General features: G+C 38.3%; 1 protein-coding gene across 6 annotated transcripts in view; it reads right to left on the reverse strand.

Annotated features, from left to right (window-relative positions):
- The window catches only part of LOC310715705 (immunoglobulin like domain containing receptor 2), a 37,358-nt gene that overhangs the window by 13,931 nt on the left and 1,485 nt on the right, over positions 1-21,942 (reverse strand). For 4 of the 6 annotated variants that reach the window (XM_083522341.1, XM_083522337.1, XM_083522340.1 and 1 more), the window contains exons 2-5: positions 17,673-18,005; positions 11,310-11,429; positions 4,402-4,458; positions 1,395-1,541 (exon numbers count right to left, since the gene is read on the reverse strand). In XM_083522341.1, the coding sequence (XP_083378467.1) occupies positions 1,395-1,541; positions 4,402-4,458; positions 11,310-11,429; positions 17,673-18,005 (657 nt within the window). The remainder of the gene's footprint in view (positions 1-1,394; positions 1,542-4,401; positions 4,459-11,309; positions 11,430-17,672; positions 18,006-21,942) is intronic. The other 2 variants (XM_083522339.1, XM_083522338.1) reach the window with 1 other exon arrangement.

A 21,942-nucleotide genomic window follows, 5' to 3' on the forward strand; every position in this document is an offset into this window, starting at 1 on the left:
AGACACAAAACAGCGCAAAACGAGACGCTCAGATACGCAACACGGTGCTGTCGTTTTGTTTGGAACTATATTTGTTGGCAAAATAGAGCAAAATAAATGTATCTTTAAAAATGTATTTCTTGTTTATTAAACTATTGCATAAAATCAATACTCGCATAAATTAACTGTATGATATGATATAAATGTAAATTTCTTTGCCCCCATATTTTTTTAAATGCATTATATTAGACTGAATTATAAAGTTAAAGAACGCACTCTAAATGCACAAGATTCGAACCTACTAGATTTCATCACGTAATATATGCGTTCACTCTGTAGTTGTGTTTTTTTAAATTTTGCAAATATATTAGGTAATGCCAAATCATTAAAACAACAATTACGATATTATCGTAGACGATATATATCATACACCCCTAGAGGACACTAATGTCTTCTTTACTGTACAGTTCAAATAATCAGAGTATGTTCATTTTTAGGGGAAATTTTCACTCCTCAACAGACTTGCAGACTTTACAGACTTGTTAAGTAAATACATATATACATTTTGTTGAATGAGAACCTGTTGCGAGACCACAAGCGTAACCCTAAGGTTCTTGCAGAGTTCGTGTTGAGTTAACATATCAAGAAGCTTTTATTGTCATTTCAACCATATACTGTATAGCTGACGCAGTACACAGTAAAATGAGACAACATTTTTCCAGAACCCTGGTGCTACATAAAACAACATAGAGCTACATAACAGAACATAGAGCTACATAACTGAACAGAGAGCTACAGCTAACAGGACAGAAAGTTAAGGACTAAAGTAAGTGTCCTCACCACATAAAGTGCATCGTGTGCAACCTGGTGCAAACAGTGCAAGACAAAGACAGTGCAAACAAGCACCATAAACAAGAGTGTATGTGCAGTTGTGAACCCAATGTTGTTCAAAAACAGCATGTAAACAGTATACTATGATTAATATATTATGGGTGGTGCTGAAGACCCGGATGCGTACGAAGTAAAGTGGAATGAGTATTGAGTGTGTGTGGAGTTCAGGGTGTAACAGTTCAGTAACTATAGAAAACTCTCTATTTTTAATGGATCGCAAGGATCAAATGATCTTTGACTTTTGATATTCGAGTACATTATAAAGCAAGAACCTTTGCACTTTTACTCATGCAGAAATGCAAAAGAAATACCTTTCCTAGTAATATGAAACGATTCCATTGAAATGATGCACCTGCTGCACACTGCTACAACTAATTGTAGATAGCTACTAAAGTTGAAAGGCCACACACAATCCGGTTTGTCTAATTTGAGTCAATAGTTTGCATGTGTTACAAAATATAACTCTTAGTTCACCTGTCACATGATTGATGACAGATTATGCCGGATTGAGTGGATGTACTCACAGTGACGAGGACAACAGCAGGTTTCGGGGCAACAACAGCATTGCACGTAGCAGCAGCAGGAATGAGGACAACACTGACACCAGCACACACCCGCCAGGACAAAGAACAGGATACTACCCAGAACTACAGCTCCTACAAACACCCACTCTGAAAGAAAATGCACAGTGTTGGGATTAGAAAATAATGGATTGATTTTGCATGATAAGTCACAATATATGCTTGAAATGGCTGACATGACCATAACACAAGTCCTTTACACTATAACAGGTATACAATATACACTTTATTGAAAAGGGTATTGGGACACCTGACTTTACCAGCTATTTGTGATTCTTTCCTAAAAAGTATGGAGGCACAAAAATGTATAGAATGTCTTTGGCTGTGGTCGCATTAAATGTTTCCTTTACTTGAACTAGGGGACCCAAAACTGTTCCAGCATGACAATGCTTCTGTGCACAAAGCCAGCTGCAGGAAGATATACTTTACGTAGGTTGGAGTGGAAGATCTTGAGTGGCCTGCGGTAGAGGTCTGACGTCAACCCTATTGAACACCTTTTGGATAAACTGGAATACTGACTGCACCCCAGGCACAAATCTCATTTAGTCCCACAACCACACTCCATCTTGTGGAATAACTTCCTAGAAGAGTGGAGGTTATTATAACAGCAAATGGGGACTAACTGTAGAATGGGATGCATGGTCAGGTGTCCAAAAACCTTTGTCCATAAAGTGTATATTGCCTGAATGACAAGGAAGATTATTACAGTCTTAAAGCAATGACACTCAGCAATCATAAAATATCAGTTCTAATGCTTTTCAAGGGAAGAAGGTACAAATCCTGTTGAAGAAAAGATTACAGTTACAGGAAGTTCCACAAACATGCCGTATTTACGTATAGCAAAAAGACGATATTAACATATACGTAAGTGAATGGAATAATCAGGAAAAATGGTTGATTCATTACGTCCGCAAACACAAATCTAAACAATCTGAGAGAACCATGGACATTTTGATAACGCTATGAACAAGCAGTCTGATTATGTCAAGGACAAAAACAAACCTAGCCTTGCCTAGTAATATGTCCTTTACAAATTGTAGGATTTTATGTTTATATATGGTGTTTTATCACCAATATACAAAAATATTTTTTTGTTTTAGAGTGCACAAAGAGCATCTTACTCACAGTATTATAAGACACAAATCAATATACTCACATTCTTATGAGATATAAACCAAATATACTGACATTATTATAGGATATAAACCAATGAATACACATTATTATGGAATATAAACGAATATACTCACATTATTATGGGATATAAACCAATGTACACACATTATTATGGATATACTCACATTATTATGGAATATAAATCAATGAACTCACATTATTATGGGATATAAACCAATATACTCACATTATTATGGGGTGTACACCAATATACTTACTTTATTATGGGATATACATCTATATACTCACTTCATTTTGGGATATGAAGCAATATACTCACATTATTATGGGATAGAAACAAATATACTCCCATTATTATAGGATATAAGACAACATACACATTATTATGGAATATAAACAATAGATTATGGTGTTAGCAGGTATTGTTATTGTTAGCTGGTATTAGCTGGTATATGGTGTTAGGTGTTAACTGATAATAAGTAATTGATTACTGAACAATAGCAGAGAATGTTCTCAGGACAAAATTAAATGAGTTTTGGATGTCAAAACCAAATAGTTTAGGAGATTAGACTGTAGAGGTATGTTGTACATCATGACTACAGCACTCACTGAAGATAAGACTTAATAAAATCAGCTGTGACTAATGTTGTAAAATTCTGTTTGTGCTTCATGAGTCAGCCTGAACTTAGATGTTCATGCAAAGCTGCTTTGAGACAATGTCCATTCTTAAAAGTGTTATAAAAATAAAAATGAATTGAATGTTCATACTGCTGAGTACTAACATTGCTCTCTGTACTTCTGTTTAAGACATTTGGTTGTGGTTAATTAGCTGAAAAGCCATACATATTCCCAGAATCATTCTGATATGAAGGAAAAAAATGAACAGCTTTATTGCTTCGTGGTAAAGGACATAACACTATATAGCATTTTAGAAGATACATTATATCGACAACATTTTGTGTGGACACTGACCATAAGATCTCTATGTGCTTTTTAACATCCATTTATGTCCCTATTTGCTGGTATAATAACCTCCACTCTTCTTGGAAAATGTTTCACCAGATATTGAATTGTACATGTGTAGATATGTGCTCATCTAGCAACAAGGGTGTTAGTAAAATCAGGTAATGATGTGGTGTAGTCAGATTTCAAGTTCATCCCAAATGTGCTTAATATGATTTATAGCTCATCTTCCACTCCCACTTATATAAACCATATTTATGGGTTTCCTAGTTCAAGGGGAAATGTAATGCAACTGCATCCAAATACGTCCTATACAATTGTGCCTCCAGCTTTTGGTAACAGTTTAGGAAAGATCCACACAAGGCTGGAAAAGTCAGGTGTCCCAATACTTTTATCTATATAGTGTAACAGTTTGGCTTTGCGTATAAAACATAATTGCAGCACAACTCGTTCAAAACGATAGGTAAAATAAACAAATTTTTTAACTATGTATTACTGAAATCTGTGTGACTTCAATTAATTTTTATTTGTATTGTGCTTTTAACAATGGACATTGTCTTATCCCTACTAAGTGAGCCAGTGGGGACTGTGAAAAGAAAAAGTTATCTTAGATGGCATAAGGAAGAAACTTTGAGAGGAACCAAACTCAAGAGTGAACCCATCCTCATTTTCAACGAATGTCCAGTTATTAAAGATAAACAATTTTGAGGAGTGCAGTAATGGTAATTAACAAACCCCTTTAGATTCAGGTCTGAAACAATGCTGTATTTCATCTAATGTCTATGCAGTCATGATAAAGAAAGTTAGGTGATTGGTGTGAAAAACTAAGGCAGGTGGGAAGTTCCCATACCTGGCATAATCTCCAGATCTACCTCAGGCAGGAGATCGTCAGCCACACCTGTCTGACCTGGAGAGAAAAGAGACAGAAGGAGAGGAGGAAGAAAAGCAGAAGTTAATCAGCCAAAAAAAGAGGTGCAAGATAAGATTTGAGAAGAGTGTTGGCAAGAAATTGGTGGCTGGTGCATGCAGCAGAAAATTAAAGAGGAAGAAAGAATCAGCTGACCTACCTGTGGAAGGCTGGCAAATTCTGCACTAGTTTGCATATACTGGGTTACTGCATGCATGATTGTGTTAATGAGGGTAGCATGTGGCATTGATGAATCTAAACTGATGCTTCAACTCAGTTAGAGTATAATGGAGATGAACTGACTGTGTTCACTTCAAGACTAGTGTCCACTGAGTTTGTCAACAAGACAAATAGTAAGAAACCAGTCTGACCGTTCACAATTACACAACACATACCTATTCACATGATGCTAAAAACTCATACTTCCACATATCCATCCTTTCTGCTCACAGGAGGTTCCTGAGGTTTCCTTTGGGGGGCAAAGCTTAACCAATATTGGGTCCTCCCGTTCGGCCTGGTGCTCTCCCCCCGCACCTTTACAAAATGCATGAATGCGGCTTTGACCCTGCTAAAGCTTCGGGGCATCCGCATTCTGAACTATATCGATGACTGGTTGATATTAACTCGATCAGAGCTTCTGGCAGTCCGACATTCTCGCCTGTATGAAGGAGCTGGGGTTAAGACTAAACACCAAAAAGAGTATGCTTTCTCCAGTAAAAAGAATCACCTTCTTAAGCGTGGTGTGGGACTCAACCAGTATGCGGGCACAGCTGTTTCATGCTTAGATCAAAGCTGATCAAGAGGCTGCTGGGAATCATTGCAGCAGCGTCCAGTGTGATTCCACTTGGCCTCCTGCACATGTGACCTCTACAGTGGTGGCTCAGAGACAGAGGGTTTTCCAGAAGGGGCAATCCACTCTGCACTATCAAGGTCTCGCGGTGAGCCCTTCAAGCCTTAGATATATGAAAAGAACCCGCGTTTCTGTCTCAGGGCCTTAACTGGGAGCTCCTTGCCATCGTGTAATCCTAACGACGGATGCATTCCTCATGGGGCGGGGAGCGGTCATGAGTGGAACAAGCTCCATTTTATGTGGCACATAAACTGCCTGGAGATGCTGGCCGTGTTTCTGGTTCTGAAACACTTCCTGCCAGACCTGAGGGATCACCATGTGCTGGTCTCTTACATCAACCACCAGGGGTGTCTCCAATCTTGCCCCCTATACAGGCTGACATGGCAGATCCTCCTGTGGTCCCAGGGGAAACTGCTCTCATGAGGGCTGTCAACATCCCGGGATTCACCTCCGCTCAGAGTTATAGAGGCTGTGGCCCCTTGACAGGGTACAGTTCTTAGCAGCTGGTCTCTCTACTGATGTAGTGGAGATCATCCTCTGATTCAGAACTCCCTCTATGAGGAGGTCGTATGCTGCTAAAATGGCCCCACTTGCTGGGCAGTCGCATTGTGCTGGTGACTCTGTCAGAGCCCCCCTTCGAGCCATTGGCCGAGGTGGCCCTTAGGTATCTGTCTATCAAAACGGCTTTCCTTCTTGCTATATCCTCCCTGAAGAAGGTCGGGGACCTACAGCTCAACTATCCTGGAGTTTACCCCTGGCATGGCCAGTGCCTTCCTTTAACCTAAACCAGGGCATGTACCTAAGGTGCCCACGGCTCCCTACAACCTGTCATGCTTTACCTGTCATTCTACCCTCCTACTTTTTAAGCCCCTGACCACGAGAGAAACAAAACGGACACGTAGTCGGTGGAGGAAGTCGGAGCAGCTGTTTGTCTGCTATGGCCCCTATAAGAAATGGTTTCCTGCCAACAAGCAGACTCTCAGTAGGTGGATTGTGGATGCTATTGCCACACTCCCTGCATCTCTGCCGCGCTTCCCTTTTCATTTGCAGAAGTTAGCGTTGGCTCGACTGCATGCGCTTCACTGCATGTAGCTTCCTGGTCATGACGTCAACCTGCCGGTGATGTCGCGTCTTGCTGTTGGCTGGATTACACCCATGATTCAGAGCGTGTGTCAAATAACGATATTTTCAAGTTATGGTAGGGTCATCGGAATGCATGTCCAACGTAAATCAGGGACTACCTGTAGATACTTACATTACACTGGCACATTGTTTTGATAACATTTAAAAGTTCAAGAGTAATCTTCTTAACATCTCCATGTTGGCTTTCGGTTATTAAACCATTTTGATAAGCCCATAGTTTCAAAATTCATAACTAAATTCATAACTATCCCTTTATTTAAATGCATCCTCACATTCTCAACCATGTACCTGACTGTACAAAACAGAAATCACTCCTCATAACAAAACCACTAGTTGATGGCGAGGTCTACTTATGTTATAAGTCTATCAAAGCTTCTAGATATTGTTAGCTACTTAGCTCTTCAATATAACAGATAAAATCACAATCCTTGCCGATTTAAATGTATACACATTTATACCGATTAGCCATAGCATTAAAAACACAAACAGGTGTTAGTAAATAATAATGATTATCTTATTGCATAGCACCTGTCAAGAGGTGGGATATAATAGTCAGAATGTTAATGGTTAGATCTCTTTCACTGGAAGTAGAGAAAAATGAAAGGAGTAAAAGTAAGAAGTAAATTTTAAGACTAGACGAATGAGTCATTGCACCTCAAAAACACCAGGCCTTGTGGATGTCCCCTTTCATGGAATGGTTTTCCATAGAATAAATCTGATCTAGTTACTGGGAGGATAACATCATAGACTACAGGTAAACGCTGACATCTTTGCATGTGCATACTGTACACACATACACGACTTCACAAATGTAAATAAAAACACATTGGACCAAATGCAAGACTGTGTACTTGCATGCTTTCCAGCCTTATACTTTGCACTGTACACTTTATACACACATACTCATTACTTATGTACATTTGTAATTCAGGTATTTTTTTATTGCTTATGTCCTCATAATGTATGCTATTGGTGGCTGGATGAATTTCCAGAGTAAGAATTAAGTGCATGGGGTAACAGACTGTTTCCTGTATTATCGACAATGGATACCTGATCCATTGAGGCCCCACCTCACAACTTGTAGGACTTAAAGGGTATGCTGTTATTGTCTTGGTTAAAGATACTACTGCCCACCTTTAAAGGTTGTGTGGTGTCCATGCCTCAGAAGGTCAAATCTGTTTTGGTAGTTTAAGGACCTATACAATATTAAGCTTTTTAGGTTTTTATGTCTGATTGACTGAGCAGACACTTGATCTAGTAAGACATCTAAATAAAACACTCTTATAAGGTGGCAGTACTGATAATTAAATCCTTTGTTTAGAGAAATTGGCCATGAAGTTGTGAACATTTTGTGGAAAAATGCACCCAAACCAGCATCAAACATGTCTTACTCCATGACCTTTTCCAATCTTTGATCTGTACTGCATTGTTCGGGACAGACTGCTCAAGTGTTCAAAGCAAAACAAGCTGAACAAAGTTGTAACAGACAGAAATCAAAGAGGCTTATATAGAGATCTGGCCCTGGACCTCCTGGGCAGTGCTAGTGTATGCTTAGATCCAAAAAGGCTTAACTCAGCCAGAGCTTGGAATTTGCTCTCTATCCTGAGGTCAGGGATGTAATTCTTTTTAGCATAACTACACAGTGTACAAGAATGCGCCACTCATTCGTGAGCGTGCTTGTTCTCGGGATCTCCTGCCACTCCTTATGAAACGTATGAGGCTAAAACACTACAGCTTTCAGATAGGATAAGTACAGTCGTTTTGCTGTTTCACATCATTCTCCTACTGACCAGTGGTAATTACTGCATCACATGATGATTTATCAGCTCATCTGCAGCCTCTCCCAGTAATAATCCAGACAAAGCAAAACAAAATGTAAACAAAAGAAAAAGCCTTGCAGTCTGGAGTCAAAACCAAGTACATGGAAATAAATACTGTTTGTGTGTGTGTGTGTGTGTGTGTGTGTGTGTATATATATATATATATATATATATATATATATATATATATATATATATATATATATATATATATATATATATATATATATATATATATATGTAACAAGTTTCTGAAACAGAAACAGATTTGGTTGCAGCTTATCGAATCTCATGTGTAAATAAATTTGCTGACGAAAGATCATCAGATCAATGTCTAGCTACAGAGCTATGGATGTTGAATTTGAAAGGAAAAAAGAGTAACAACATGCTTTCATAGACTTTTCATTTAATTTGCACTCTCATCTGATTACAGAAATGACGATGTGGCTTATTTACACAAAAGGAGAAAACTTGGGACAGAAAGGACAGGAAATAACATGTTTAGTCTCTCTGGCTAACATTCAAAACGGGTGCCTCTTTGGTTTAGTCTGTAATGCAATTGAAAAGTTTTATGTAAAGAAACAAACATATTCATTGCAAATAGTCTTATTTATAGTCCCAAACTATAACTCAATAGCAAAACATTCAAATGGTGACAATTGTCCCCATTCAACCATGTTGGCTACACTGACATTTTTAAGCGAGGATTTTTTAATAGCTGGACCTCTGGTTGAGAGAATGCACTTAAAATAGCCTCACAACAACCCCCGTCCTCCCCAGCCGTACATTCTCTTCTACCATCTTTTTCCCTCCGGCTCACTCTTTCTCGTTCTCTTTCATTTACGCTCATACAATAGCTGCTCACGTTATCCTTCATTGGAAGACACAGAACGTCCTTCTGTTGCCATGGGAGCATGTCTCCAAGTGGATGATGCTTGAGTATGAGAATGGTTGGCACCTAAACACTGTTCATTGTCTCGAGTATGACATCACATTCAGGCTTTTTTTTTTTTAAACACACAAACACTCATTTGACCTGTCTGTATAGGGTGTATACACTCTAGTAATAGCAGCCTCAGCCTTGGCAAGATAGAAGACCATCACACCAACTCCATTTGATACACGCACTGGTAATGTTCCTGAGAACCATGGAATCTTCTAAATATAGGTAGAACATCTGGCTCAATTTTTTTCCCCAACCGTATACATTTGTAATTGAAAAATCCAAAATCTTAATAAATAACGCGTGAGCTACACTGAGAAACTTCAGAAATTGTACTAAACACTTTTTAAATTACAGACTTTTCCACAATTTGTAGTGTAATTACCTGGAGGTAAATCCGACTTAACTGGACTTACAGTATATGGACAACTATAAGTATTGGAACACCTGACTTTTCCAGCCATATGTGGTTCTTCCCCAAACTGTTACCACAAAGCTGGAAGCAAACAATTATATATGAGGTTTTTGGATGTGGTAGCATTAGATTTTCTCTTCACTTGAACTTGGAGACCCAACATATTCCAGTATGTCACTGCCTGTGCATAAAACCCAAATCCATGTACATATGGTTTAGATGGGTCAGGATCTTGAAGTGACCTGGTACAGAGCTCTGATCTCAAAACTATTGAACACCTTTGGGAATAATTGAAAATCTGACTGCCCCTCAGGCCTCCTTAAAAATATATCAGAACCTTACTTTATAAAGACCCTTGTAGCTGAATGAGCACAAATCTCCACCAGCACAGTCCGAAGTAAGAGTGGAGGTTATCATTATTACAGCAAACGGTAGGATTTTTATGTTTAAATTAATCTACACAAAAGCTTTTATTGCATAAGTATTCACCTCCATTGCTGTGTTGCCCCCTAATGTAGTTCTGTGCAACCATTTACCTTCAAAAATCCAATAAATGTGTGCAGTCATAAATATTTTTGCGAGCTATATTCATTTCTTCGTTCCCCTCAATACTATGAGATATTTTGTCTATAATCTTAACATTGCCAGTTCATGTAGAAAAGTCAAAAACTGATTAAGCACACTCATACAGCTCTTCCCGATTGTATTTTAGACTAAAAACCCACTAGAAAAGTTAATTTCACACATTCTGAAAGTTTAAGAGGTGCAGCAGTAAATCATGCTGCTTAACACAGTAGACGAAGTCTTTAACGAGTAGCGCGGTGGTTTCCCAGTGAGGCATTTGTGAAGCAGCACCCATAATTCACAGGGGTTATAAAAGGCAGAAGAGCCTGGCGTCTTTCCTCCTGCCTATAGTTGTTGTGTAATGGGTCTGAAAATGTACGAGGACTGATATTGTTCCAATGTGAACAATTCTGAGAAGCCATTAATAAATAAAAACCTACAGACATGTCATGAAGACAGAGTGAGGGATCAGTTACATTCTAGCTATTTTGGTCTCTGTCTTAGTAGTTAAGGAAGAGGAAATTGTTCTCAAAGCGTGACCTTACATCCTAAGCAGATAGCTGGAATTTGTCACTTCCTGTGTTATGGTGTAGTCTTTGATGGAAGGAACCTTGCAGTTCACTAAAACGTACGGGTCATTAAGAAAACCGATCAGGACCTTCGAATAGAAAGAAGAGTTCTATAAAAAAAAATTATGTCTGCTTTCATATACTATATGAATACTTTTGTTTAAATAATGTATCTTGTTAGATATCTTTCATAAGCTTAAGTTCACTGTGAATGCCTTAAGGTAATATATACGGTACAGGGCCTCAGCTACCAAAGTTATTCTCCCAAAAAACATACTTGTAGATGGCTGATTCATGAATTCATAAATGTGTTTTTTGGTGCAGTACGATGAACAAGTGTTTAATTAAGTATCTCTGGTCAGACCAGTGTTCCCAGGATAAGTTTCAGGTCTACTAAAACCCTGATGATCATGAACGATTAGTCAAGATTTGAGAACGACTTTTTTCAAACAAGTATCATATGCATTAGATTTCTTCACAATAGAGAGAGAACATTAGCTAGACTTTCATTGTAGCAGATTTTCATTTGTAGTATATGGTGGCTCACCCAGAACAAGGAGTTCCACATAAGCTTCATTCGGGCCCTCTAAATCATCGGCAATCACCACCTTGCAGTAATAAACACCACTGTCACCCCAGTGTAACTCTCCGATTCGCAGGTCAGCCTCTGGGGAAAAATGACATAAAACAAATGGAAAATGTGGCAGAATTAGCTTTCTAGCAAAATTCAATAAGAACAATTTTTCATTTTTAAGAAGAAATGGAGAAGCAAAAAGCATAAGTTCAGACCTGCTTATCTATTATTGTTCATTTGGGTGTCAATTTGCACAACTGCTATTATTTGCATTTCCTATTTATTTGCATAGTACCAGTACTATCTATCTATCTATCTATCTATCAACACATATCTCCTAATGATGTAAGAGCTATAAATACTATCAAATAAACAATAAAATGTACTAAAACAAATCGAAATATGTATACAATATTTTGTATTAAGTAATAAGAAAATTATAATTAAATCATTTAAAAAAAAAATTCACTTAAAAAAATTCCGTCCAGTGCGTACCATGTAGACTCGTTACGGTTGATGACTAGCTAGCGGCGACTCTCCTTTGTTTTATAATTTTTTCTACTCCGAACAAATTTAACTTTGAAGACACGTTTGTTCATATCCGCAAAGTTAATTTAAGGTACATTTAGAACAGATAAAAAATTGCGATTAAGTTAAATATTTACATCGATTGATTTTATTTATAAATATATATATAGCAACAGAAAGTAAGACAGCGCACACAGATTATATATTATTCAGATCTGTTCTATGGCACTAACAGGTACTAAGCAAACGAAGAATGTGTAACAAGTAAGAGGACAAGCAGGAGGAGGATGGAATGTCGCAACTGTCAGTTAAAATGTGAAGCAGGGGGGCACCTCAGATCCTCCCTCATAAGTAAACAGGCCTATTTCAGGAAAAGGAAACATTCAGCATTACAATGGAAGGCCTTTCCTGTAGGCAACGTAGTGCAGCCTGGCTGCTGAGCGTAACATTTTTTATTTATTTATTTTTTGCTAATCTACTATCCAGTTACATTCAAACTGACCATTACGTGACTCCAAAATGTTTTTAATCGTAGCATTTTAAAATGCTAAGGATTTCTGGCAATGTTACGATAAGTAAAAAATTTGGGGATTTTTACATAGTGATCTAAATGTCACAGAACATCACTCACAACTCATTTCTTTTTGTTATACTTTCATTCAATCACCTAATTGCTAAAACATGAAAGGGGACAACCACATTGTTTTGCAGTTAAAATATCCTATGGTATTTTCACATCTTTATACTAATAACTGTAGGACACAAAGAGATTCTGACCACAAAACTTTAAAATTTCACAATGGAGCTGTTTGTGAGCTGCCAGGCTAATAATTAGCTACATAATAAATTATAGCAGTTACTCTCCTGTGTAGGACACGTCCCTAAACATAAGCTCCATGCAATCACTGTATGCATGGAACACGCTAAACATCTAGTCATAATTTTTTTGCTGACCATAGTCATTATACCATAGATCCACTAATTTCTAAAATCCACTACAAATATAGCTCACACAGTCAGACACAATATATCAAGATAATACAAATGCATTCTCTGTAAATGATTCCCCTTTAAATAAACTGTATAGAGTTTGAGCATTTCCAGTAATGAGAGTCCGACACAGTGCAGTCCTAAGCAGTGTAAGAGCACCAGCTTGGCGTGTTTGAGCATAGCTGCGAGTTCACCAGAGGAACCATGGCCCATAAATATCCTCGATAAAAGAGACAAAACGAAGACAGAAGTGAAACTATGGAATAAAGACTGGACGAACAAAACAGCTCTACAATGTGAGAGTACGATTTAATGCCAGATATCTCCAGCAGTACAGTTAAGAATGCTAAGTGCACTTGAAACAGAGCCAGGCGCCTCAGTGGACTTTACCGTGCCCTACACACCAGTTAATGGTATAGACTGCCAAACAGGTAGCCTGCTTGGTTCTTCACCTCAATATCTATTATTGTTCCTTGCCCAAACATTATACCACATTGTATTCCCATCCATTTTAGAGATTGTGAGCAATCAAATAACCTATGAAGTAAACAAGGCTCAGATCTTTTTGATCATTACTGCAGTAGCTTGTCTGCAAACAACCTTCTCATTGTAGACCTATTCTAAACCATGCCATTACCTGCTGCATAGGAGTTATATGAATGTTTAGTACACTCTTTATGTCACCCAAATGAGGATGGGTTCCCCTTTTGAGTCTGGTTCCTCTCAAATTTAAACATGCTCCTGAGGCTCCAGTGACCACTGTTCCTGCCCCTCTCCCCTCTGTGGATCTTCCCACTTCGTCCAGGCCTGCCTCTGGATAGTGTTCTCTTCGACTGGAGGCCACTCTGTGCAACTTTGGACGGTTTCTCATCAACACCTTGGGTGGTTCCATGAAATTCCGGAGTAAGTACGGGAGCTTTGAGGATGGATTAGACTGTAGTTAATGTCAACAGTCTGCTACATCGACTCAGGACAACTTTTCGCTTCTGATCATCATCACTGCACCCCGCAACATCGTATATCTGGTGTAATTGGATATTCGGTGCAACCCAGATGAGGATGGGTTCCCTCTTGAGTCTGGTTCCTTTCAAGGTTTCTTCCTTATGCCATCTCGGGGAGTTTTTCCATGCCACAGTCGCCACCGGCTCACTCATCAGGGACAAACTTACTTATAAAGAACATATTCACTTTTAATCAGCACATTATCTGTGTAAAGCTGCTTTGAGACAATGTTCATTGTTAAAAGCGCTATACAAATAAAAATGAATTTAATTAAAATTTTCTTCCTCATAACATCTAAGGGAGTTTTTCCTTGCCACAGTCGCCATGGCTGCTCATCAGGGATAAATACACACCAGTCACCTTAACTGTTAAATTCTGTAAAGTTGCTTTGAGACAATGTCTGTTGTGACAAGCACTATAGAAATAAACTTCACTTGACTCTACTGAGTAGACCTTTTACCCAAGGATCTTCTGATACACTTTCTATGATCCATAAAAACATCTTTAGAAATCCTCGAACCCCTAATAGTCCCCACCCTGAAGGTGCAAACAAAAAAAATGTAAAAAGAAAAAAACCTTATCGACTGTATAGTAAATAGACATATATATATTCATTCATTCATTCATTTTCTCCCGCTTATCCGTAATTCGGGTCGTGGGGGCAGCAGTCTAAGCAGGCCCCCGCCTTCGACTGCTGCCCAATCCTCACAGCACCGTCCCTTACGGTCCCTCCTGCAGGTGGTGAGCCCACGGGAAGGACATATATATATATATATATATATATATATATATATATATATATATATATATATATATATATATATATATATATATATATATATATATAGAGTTAGGAAAATAAGTATTTGAACACCCTGCTATTTTGCAAGTTCTCCCACTTAGAAATCATGGAGGGGTCTGAAATTGTCATGGTAGATGCATGTCCACTGTGAGAGACATAATTAAAATGTCCACCTCCACTACATTTATTATCCTAAATTAGATGCACCTGTTTGAGGTCGTTAGCTGCATAAAGACACCTGTCCACCCCATACAATCAGTAAGAATTCAATACTAACATGGCCAAGACCAAAGAGCTGTCCAAAGACACTAGAGACAAAATTGTACACCTCCACAAGGCTGGAAAGGGCTACGGGGAAATTGCCAAGCAGCTTGGTGAAAAAAGGTCCACTGTTGGAGCAATCATTAGAAAATGGAAGAAGCTAAACATGACTGTCAATCTCCCTCGGACTGGGGCTCCATGCAAGATCTCACCTCGTGGGGTCTCAGTGATCCTAAGGAAGGTGAGAAATCAGCCCAGAACTACACGGGAGGAGCTGGTCAAAGACCTGAAAAGAGCTGGGACCACCGTTTCCAAGGTTACTGTTGGTAATACACTAAGACGTCATGGTTTGAAATCATGCATGGCACGGAAGGTTCCCCTGCTTAAACCAGCACATGTCCAGGCACGTCTTAAGTTTGCCAATTACCATTTGGATGATCCAGAGGAGTCTTGGGAGAAAGTTATGTGGTCAGATGAGACCACAATAGAACTTTTGGGTCATAATTCCACTAAACGTGTTTGGAGGAAGAAGAATGATGAGTACCATCCCAAGAACACCATCCCTACTGTAAAGCATGGGGGTGGTAGCATCATGCTTTGGGGGTGTTTTTCTGCACATGGGACGGGGCGACTGCACTGTATTAAGGAAAGGATGACCGGGGCCATGTATTGTGAGATTTTGGGGAACAACTTCCTTCCCTCAGTTAGAGCATTAAAGATGGGTTGAGGCTGGGTCTTCCAACATGACTATGACCCGAAGCACACAGCCAGGATAACCAAGGAGTGGCTCTGTAAGAAGCATATCAAGGTTCTGGGGTGGCCTAGCCAGTCTCCAGACCTAAACCCAATAGAGAATCTTTGGAGGGAGCTCAAACTCCATGTTTCTTAGCGACAGGCCAGAAACCTGACTGATCTAGAGAAGATCTGTGTGGAGGAGTGGGCCAAAATCCCTCCTGCAGTGTGTGCAAACCTGGTGAAAAACTACAGGAAACGTTTGACCTCTGTAATTGCAAACAAAGGCTACTGTACCAAATATTAACATTGACTTTCTCAGGTGTTCAAATACTTATTTGCAGCTGTATCATACAAATAAATAATTGAAAAATCATACATTGTGATTTCTGGATTTTTTTTTTTTTAGATTATGTCTCTCACAGTGGACATGCACCTACGATGACAATTTCAGACCCCTACATGATTTCTAAGTGGGAGAACTTGCAAAATAGCAGGGTGTTCAAATACTTATTTTCCTCACTGTATATATATATATATATATATATATATATATATATATATATATATATATATATATATATATATATATATATATACACATACTAAACTAAATGGACAAAAGTTTTGACACACCAGACTTTTCCAGCCATACGTGGGTGTAGGCACACAGTTTCATAGAATGTCTTTGGATAAGGCAGCATTACATGTTCACTTCACTTGAACTAGGAGGCACAAATGAATATATGCTTTACATGGGCTGGAGTGGGAGTTCTGACCTCAACCCTATTGAATCACCTAAACAATGATGTAACTGTAATGAATGGATCTTCGGTGCCAACCAGATGAGGATGGGTTCCCTTTAGAGTCTGGTTCCTCTCAAAGTTTCTACCGCATGGTATCTCAGGGAGTTTCTTCTTGCCACAGTCACCACTGGCTCACTCATTAGGGATAAACTTTACATTTTTACAAATTACAAGGTGCAAACTCATAGACAGCTTTGTGACAATGTCCAATGTTCTCCAAAGCACTAAACAAATAAAAATGAATTGAATTGAAATCCTTTAGGATACATTTGAATGCTGACGGCACCCCAGGCCTCCTCACATCTCCTACATCAGTACCTGACTTTACTAACACCCATGTGGCTGAATGAGCACAAACATTCACTATCACACACCAAAATCTAGCAAAACATCTTTCAGAGTGGAGAGTGGAAAATGAAAACTAAATGTGAAATAGAACGTTTAAAAAGCACATACGAATTTTTCAGTCAGGTGTCCACCAACTTTTATACATATAGTGTATTCCTCCAAATCCGGGCATAGCTTTGTTTTCTTAGTGCAAAGTAGACAATCAACACAAAACAAAACAAATAAAAAGATTTAAAAGGCATTTTTGTTGCTATTAGCTACTAGGGATGGTAAGATTTACCGATTTGCATTGGTGCATCGGCATAAAAGTGACGCATCAAGAAACAAAAAAAGGGTGCATTGGCTAAAAAAAGCGATGTAATTATATATAATTATTAGTAGATGCGCTATACTTTTATTTTTTAGAAAGTCACTAATCAATTGTGAAAAATATTTTATACGTAGATTGATTTCTTCTCAGTAAATTGTTTCTCAAGCACGGTCTCTCAGCACCGCTGCTGCTACATGAATGTGACTCTCAGGCGTGTCCTGAGAGTCACATTGAATAAAGATTTACATGGCAGAGGTAGAGCTGTATCTTTCTGGAGACGGAATAGGAAAAGAACATCTGGTTTTATTTCATCATTTTTTTTTTGCACTACAAATGCCTGTTTGTGAAAGGGCCATGCGTTCGAAGTAAGAAAAGTACATTTATAATTCGTTGTCTGTCTGAACTAAAGAAATAAAAGCGAACTATCTGTACCAGGGATGCCATGAATGAATCACCTACTGTAAACAGTGGCTTAACTACAGCACTAAAAGAAAAGTAGAAAGGTAAGAAAAGTGCTGCTGATCGTGGCAATAAAAAAAGACTACAAAAGATATTACTGTTAATAATGGAGATGTCTCTGTCTTTGTAGTATTCAGCAATGGTGAGAGAGGATCCCTGTCCAGAGGCCACAGCCCGAACAGTCCGGCTGCTGTCACTGCAGTCCAGATGGGATGTGGGCCCCAGTTCAGACCCCCTGACTCCCAGAGAAACTGGAAAGCTGAATGAATCACGTGTGCGGTCACGACAAAATGACTTGTACCACCACTGCACCACCGGTGTATGGGTAGAGGTGCTCGTGTACTGACACGGCAAAACCACTGACTGGAAAAGCATGGCGAATCGTTCACTGTCCCGGATCTGTACCTGCACCGCTTCACACCATGGCACAGCTGAGGAAAAAAAGAAAAAGAGAAAAATAAGTGTGTTTTAAGCTCACTTCATGTTTATTTATGTAGAATATTTTTATGTACTACTCGAATGTTAGAAAGTTAAATCTCTGAAGGGGGTTTTCTGATTTACTCTGCATATGTGGGCCTCAAACTGTTGCCACAAGGTTAGAAGCACACAATTGTCTAAAATGTTTGTAAACCAGTGACGTAATGGTACATTTGTTCGTACTTGAACCAATTCGATACAAGACTTTCGGTACACTACACATGTGGCAGACCATCAGTTTTTTTAGTCTCCTGCTCTCAAATCGATGACGTCCTGTCATTGGTGAACATTTTTACAAAAGCCCAGTGGTATGGATAACTTTGAGTTTTATGTACAACTTCAAAAATTTCTCTTAAAAGTAGAAATTCCTGACAATTACACATATCGAGAAAGAAAATGAATGAATGAAGAATAGAAAGAATTAATAAAGTGAATGAATAAATAAATCAATATCTTGTGTGTTTCTTGAATGCAGACTTATGACATTAAAGTATGCTGAAATAAGTAAAACAGTTAAGTAGAACATGTCTTTAGGAAATTTTATATTAAATGTAATAATAAAAAAAAAAACCCACAAACACACACTTATAAAAGCATCTTTATTACCCAAATGTGATCTAACAAATGCAAAGTGTAAAAATGAAATTTTTCTATTTTATCGAATTACTCAATTGATTCAACATAATTCAAGTGTATTTCTTTAATATATATATATAGAACTTTATATTGATGTAAAACAATTTTATTGAAAATTGTTTTAAAAAAAGTATAATAATAATAATAGAAAGTGATGGTAATAAAAGACGATCAGCAATTTTATGTCAGGAACTGTTACTTAAAAACCGAACACTGCATTGTTTCTACCGTTACACCCCTACTGTATATGCTGTAATATTACGTAACTGGAACTAAGAGTCTCAAACGTGTTCCAGCATGACAATGCCAATGTGTCTTGGTTTGCCGAGTGAGAGAACTCAAGTCTCCAGTCAGTACCTGACCTCACTAAAGCTTTTATAGCTAAATAATCACATTTAGCAATACAACAGTAAAGCTTATTTCAACAGCAAGAAACAAATTTGGCATATAATGTTCATCATTATACATATGGGTATCATGGTCAGGTGTCAACTGCAGAACGTAGGAGAAAAAGAGACAATAATTGCAGGGCCCTAATACAAGTACACACCATACATAGAGACAGAAAAGGGAGTGAGATAATGAGAGCAGTGACAGAAGAGTGCAGGGCGAAAGGGGACATGGAAAAGAAGAGAAATGAATCATGAGACATTTCAAAGGAAAAGTGAGACAAAAAAAAAAAGGCTATCAAGAAGCCTAAGCAATAGGGAGGCAGGGTGGGTTAGGGTGGGTTGATGACAGTAATGGAAGAGGCCAGAATGTGAAAGAGGAGAAAAAGAAAACACGTTGCACCACAGCACATTCGGGAAACTAAAAAGGGAGAGTCAGCGGAAGACTAAACTGTGCAGGGTGCACATGATACATAAAGTGTGTAGGAATAGATTGAAATGCAACGGGGGGGGGGGGGGTGTAATGAAACAAAACAAGCTGACGCAGCTTCTACCATCTTACTCAGCCCGTCTGATAAAACGCACAATTACGCCACTGCTGAGACGTGCTTATTACCATCCAAGCAGCCACACTCAACAACAGCCCCTCACAGCTCAAAGCCTGCTGGCGTCTGCTTCAGGGTAATGGCTGTTGCTTTCTCAACAGGTTTCTGGCACTAAAAATACATTTCTTAACAGAATAGGCTGAAGAACATTGCAGACAGTTCATACTGACCCACTCACACCCCTTTGAGCTACTGAGCTTCTGTATATAATAATAATCCTTATTTCATTGTGGTGGGAAGCTTTAGGAAAACATACACGCCTAGAAACATCTGGAGTGGGAAGGCTAGGCCATGTGAGGGATGAGCAATGAGGAACAGAGTTGAATATTTCAAGATATGAGTGGGTGTGAGATGCACCTGGTCTCTACAGGGAATGCACTATTTGTGAATCCATGGTTACATTATCCAACATTTAGAACATCTTCATTTTATATAGAGCAGGAACATCCTATTCTACATTTAGTCCAAATCTGCTGACCTTCACTCTTCTGGGAAGATGTTCCACTAGATTTTGGAGAGTACTTGAGATTTGTGCTCATTCATCTACAAGCATGTTAGTAAAGTCAGGTACTGATGTAGGTGAGGTGAGGAAGCCTGGGGTGCACTCAGAGGTCCATTTCACCCTTATGGTGCTTAGTAAGGTTGAGATCAGAGCTCTATATCAGGCTACTCAAGATCTTCCAATCCAACCCAAGTAAACTATAACTTTGGCTTTGTGCATAGCGGCACTGCACAGGTTTGGGTCTCCTGGTTTAAGGCATCCAATACAATCGTATGCCTCCAACTTTGTGGTAACAGTTTGGGGAAGAACCGCATATGGCTGGAAACATCATGGGTCCCAATACTTTTGCTAATCAGACATCCATTAGTGATTTTTTGTTGAGGAATATTAAATCATGATTCTATTACACATAATCAGCATCAACAGGGTTGCATTAAAAAAGCCATGAACTATAAAAATTGTGCTTAATATAACTATTGTAATAGTGTGTTACCTTATAAATCTATTACATTTTTATTTCATTTAAATTCTGTTTAGATATAAATCATTTAAAATCATTATTTTACAATTTTTAAGATTTCGTGTTAAAACCACATCACATTTTAAATGTTTTTTTATAATTATTTGAGGATTAAAGTATTTAAATAAGGAAACGACTGACAAAAACCTCAATCTACTAATGATATTAAATAATCCCACAATTAGGTTTTTTGTCAGAGAGTTCAATATGATGCTCCAGTTCAGGTTGCAGTCGGAAGGAAGACGTTTTTTTTTTCAGTTCACACTTCCTAGATAACAAACTGAAATCTTTATTTACTAATGATACCCATGAATCACTCATTTTAGCATTGATTAACAGAATGATCACGTATTACATTACTTATTTTATAAAGTACATATTTCAACAATATCTCATTATGATGACATTTTAACTGACCGGGTCTTTTATCAGTTACAGAAAATGTATTAAAATGATTGTATATATTATTCATACAATGTTTATGCCATTAAGGATTTTTAACTGCAGATGTGGAGATTATGAGTTTGAATCCCACAGATACCACAACAATCCCTAACCAAGAGTCAACACAGCAAATTTGGTCTTCCTCTGAGTGGGAGGAACAGTGAACTCTCTCTCCCCTCATGATTACCAAGACACTAGTCATTTACGAGCATCTTTGAGGTCAGGTGGGGCAACGTTCTGTTAATGAATGCTAAAATGAGTGATTAATGCGTATCATTAGTAAATACAGATTTCAGTTTGTTATCTAATGAGTGTGAACTGGCGTAAATTATCCTTTATTCTGACTGCAGCCTTAACTGACGCATTATATAAAACTCTCCACTTACACATCAGTACCTGACTTTACTAATGACCATGTGGCTGAATTGAGCAGAAATCTCCACAAGCATGCTTAAAAATTTACTGAAACTTCTTCCCAGGAGAGTGGAGGATATTACAACAGCAAAATGAGACTAAATATGGAATGGAATGTAAAAAAAACAAATGAATGTTATGGCACAAGGTCCATGTACATTCATTTATTTATTTACTTCGTCACTCTGCTGTGAGGTTAAACTTCTTCAAGTTGTAAGATTATAATGTGTGTTTGTAGCTAAGCATCTAGATCTAATTACTTGTAGCTAGTAATTACTCTAACACGAATACTTGTGAGTGTGTGGGGGGGGGATTTAATGTGAATTTAATACAGTTTTATTCTGTGTTTAACAGGATAGATAGATAGATAGATAGATAGAT

The sequence above is a fragment of the Silurus aristotelis genome (assembly GCF_946808225.1).
Source record: "Silurus aristotelis genome assembly, chromosome: 20".
In the NCBI taxonomy this organism is placed as follows: Eukaryota; Metazoa; Chordata; class Actinopteri; order Siluriformes; family Siluridae; genus Silurus; species Silurus aristotelis.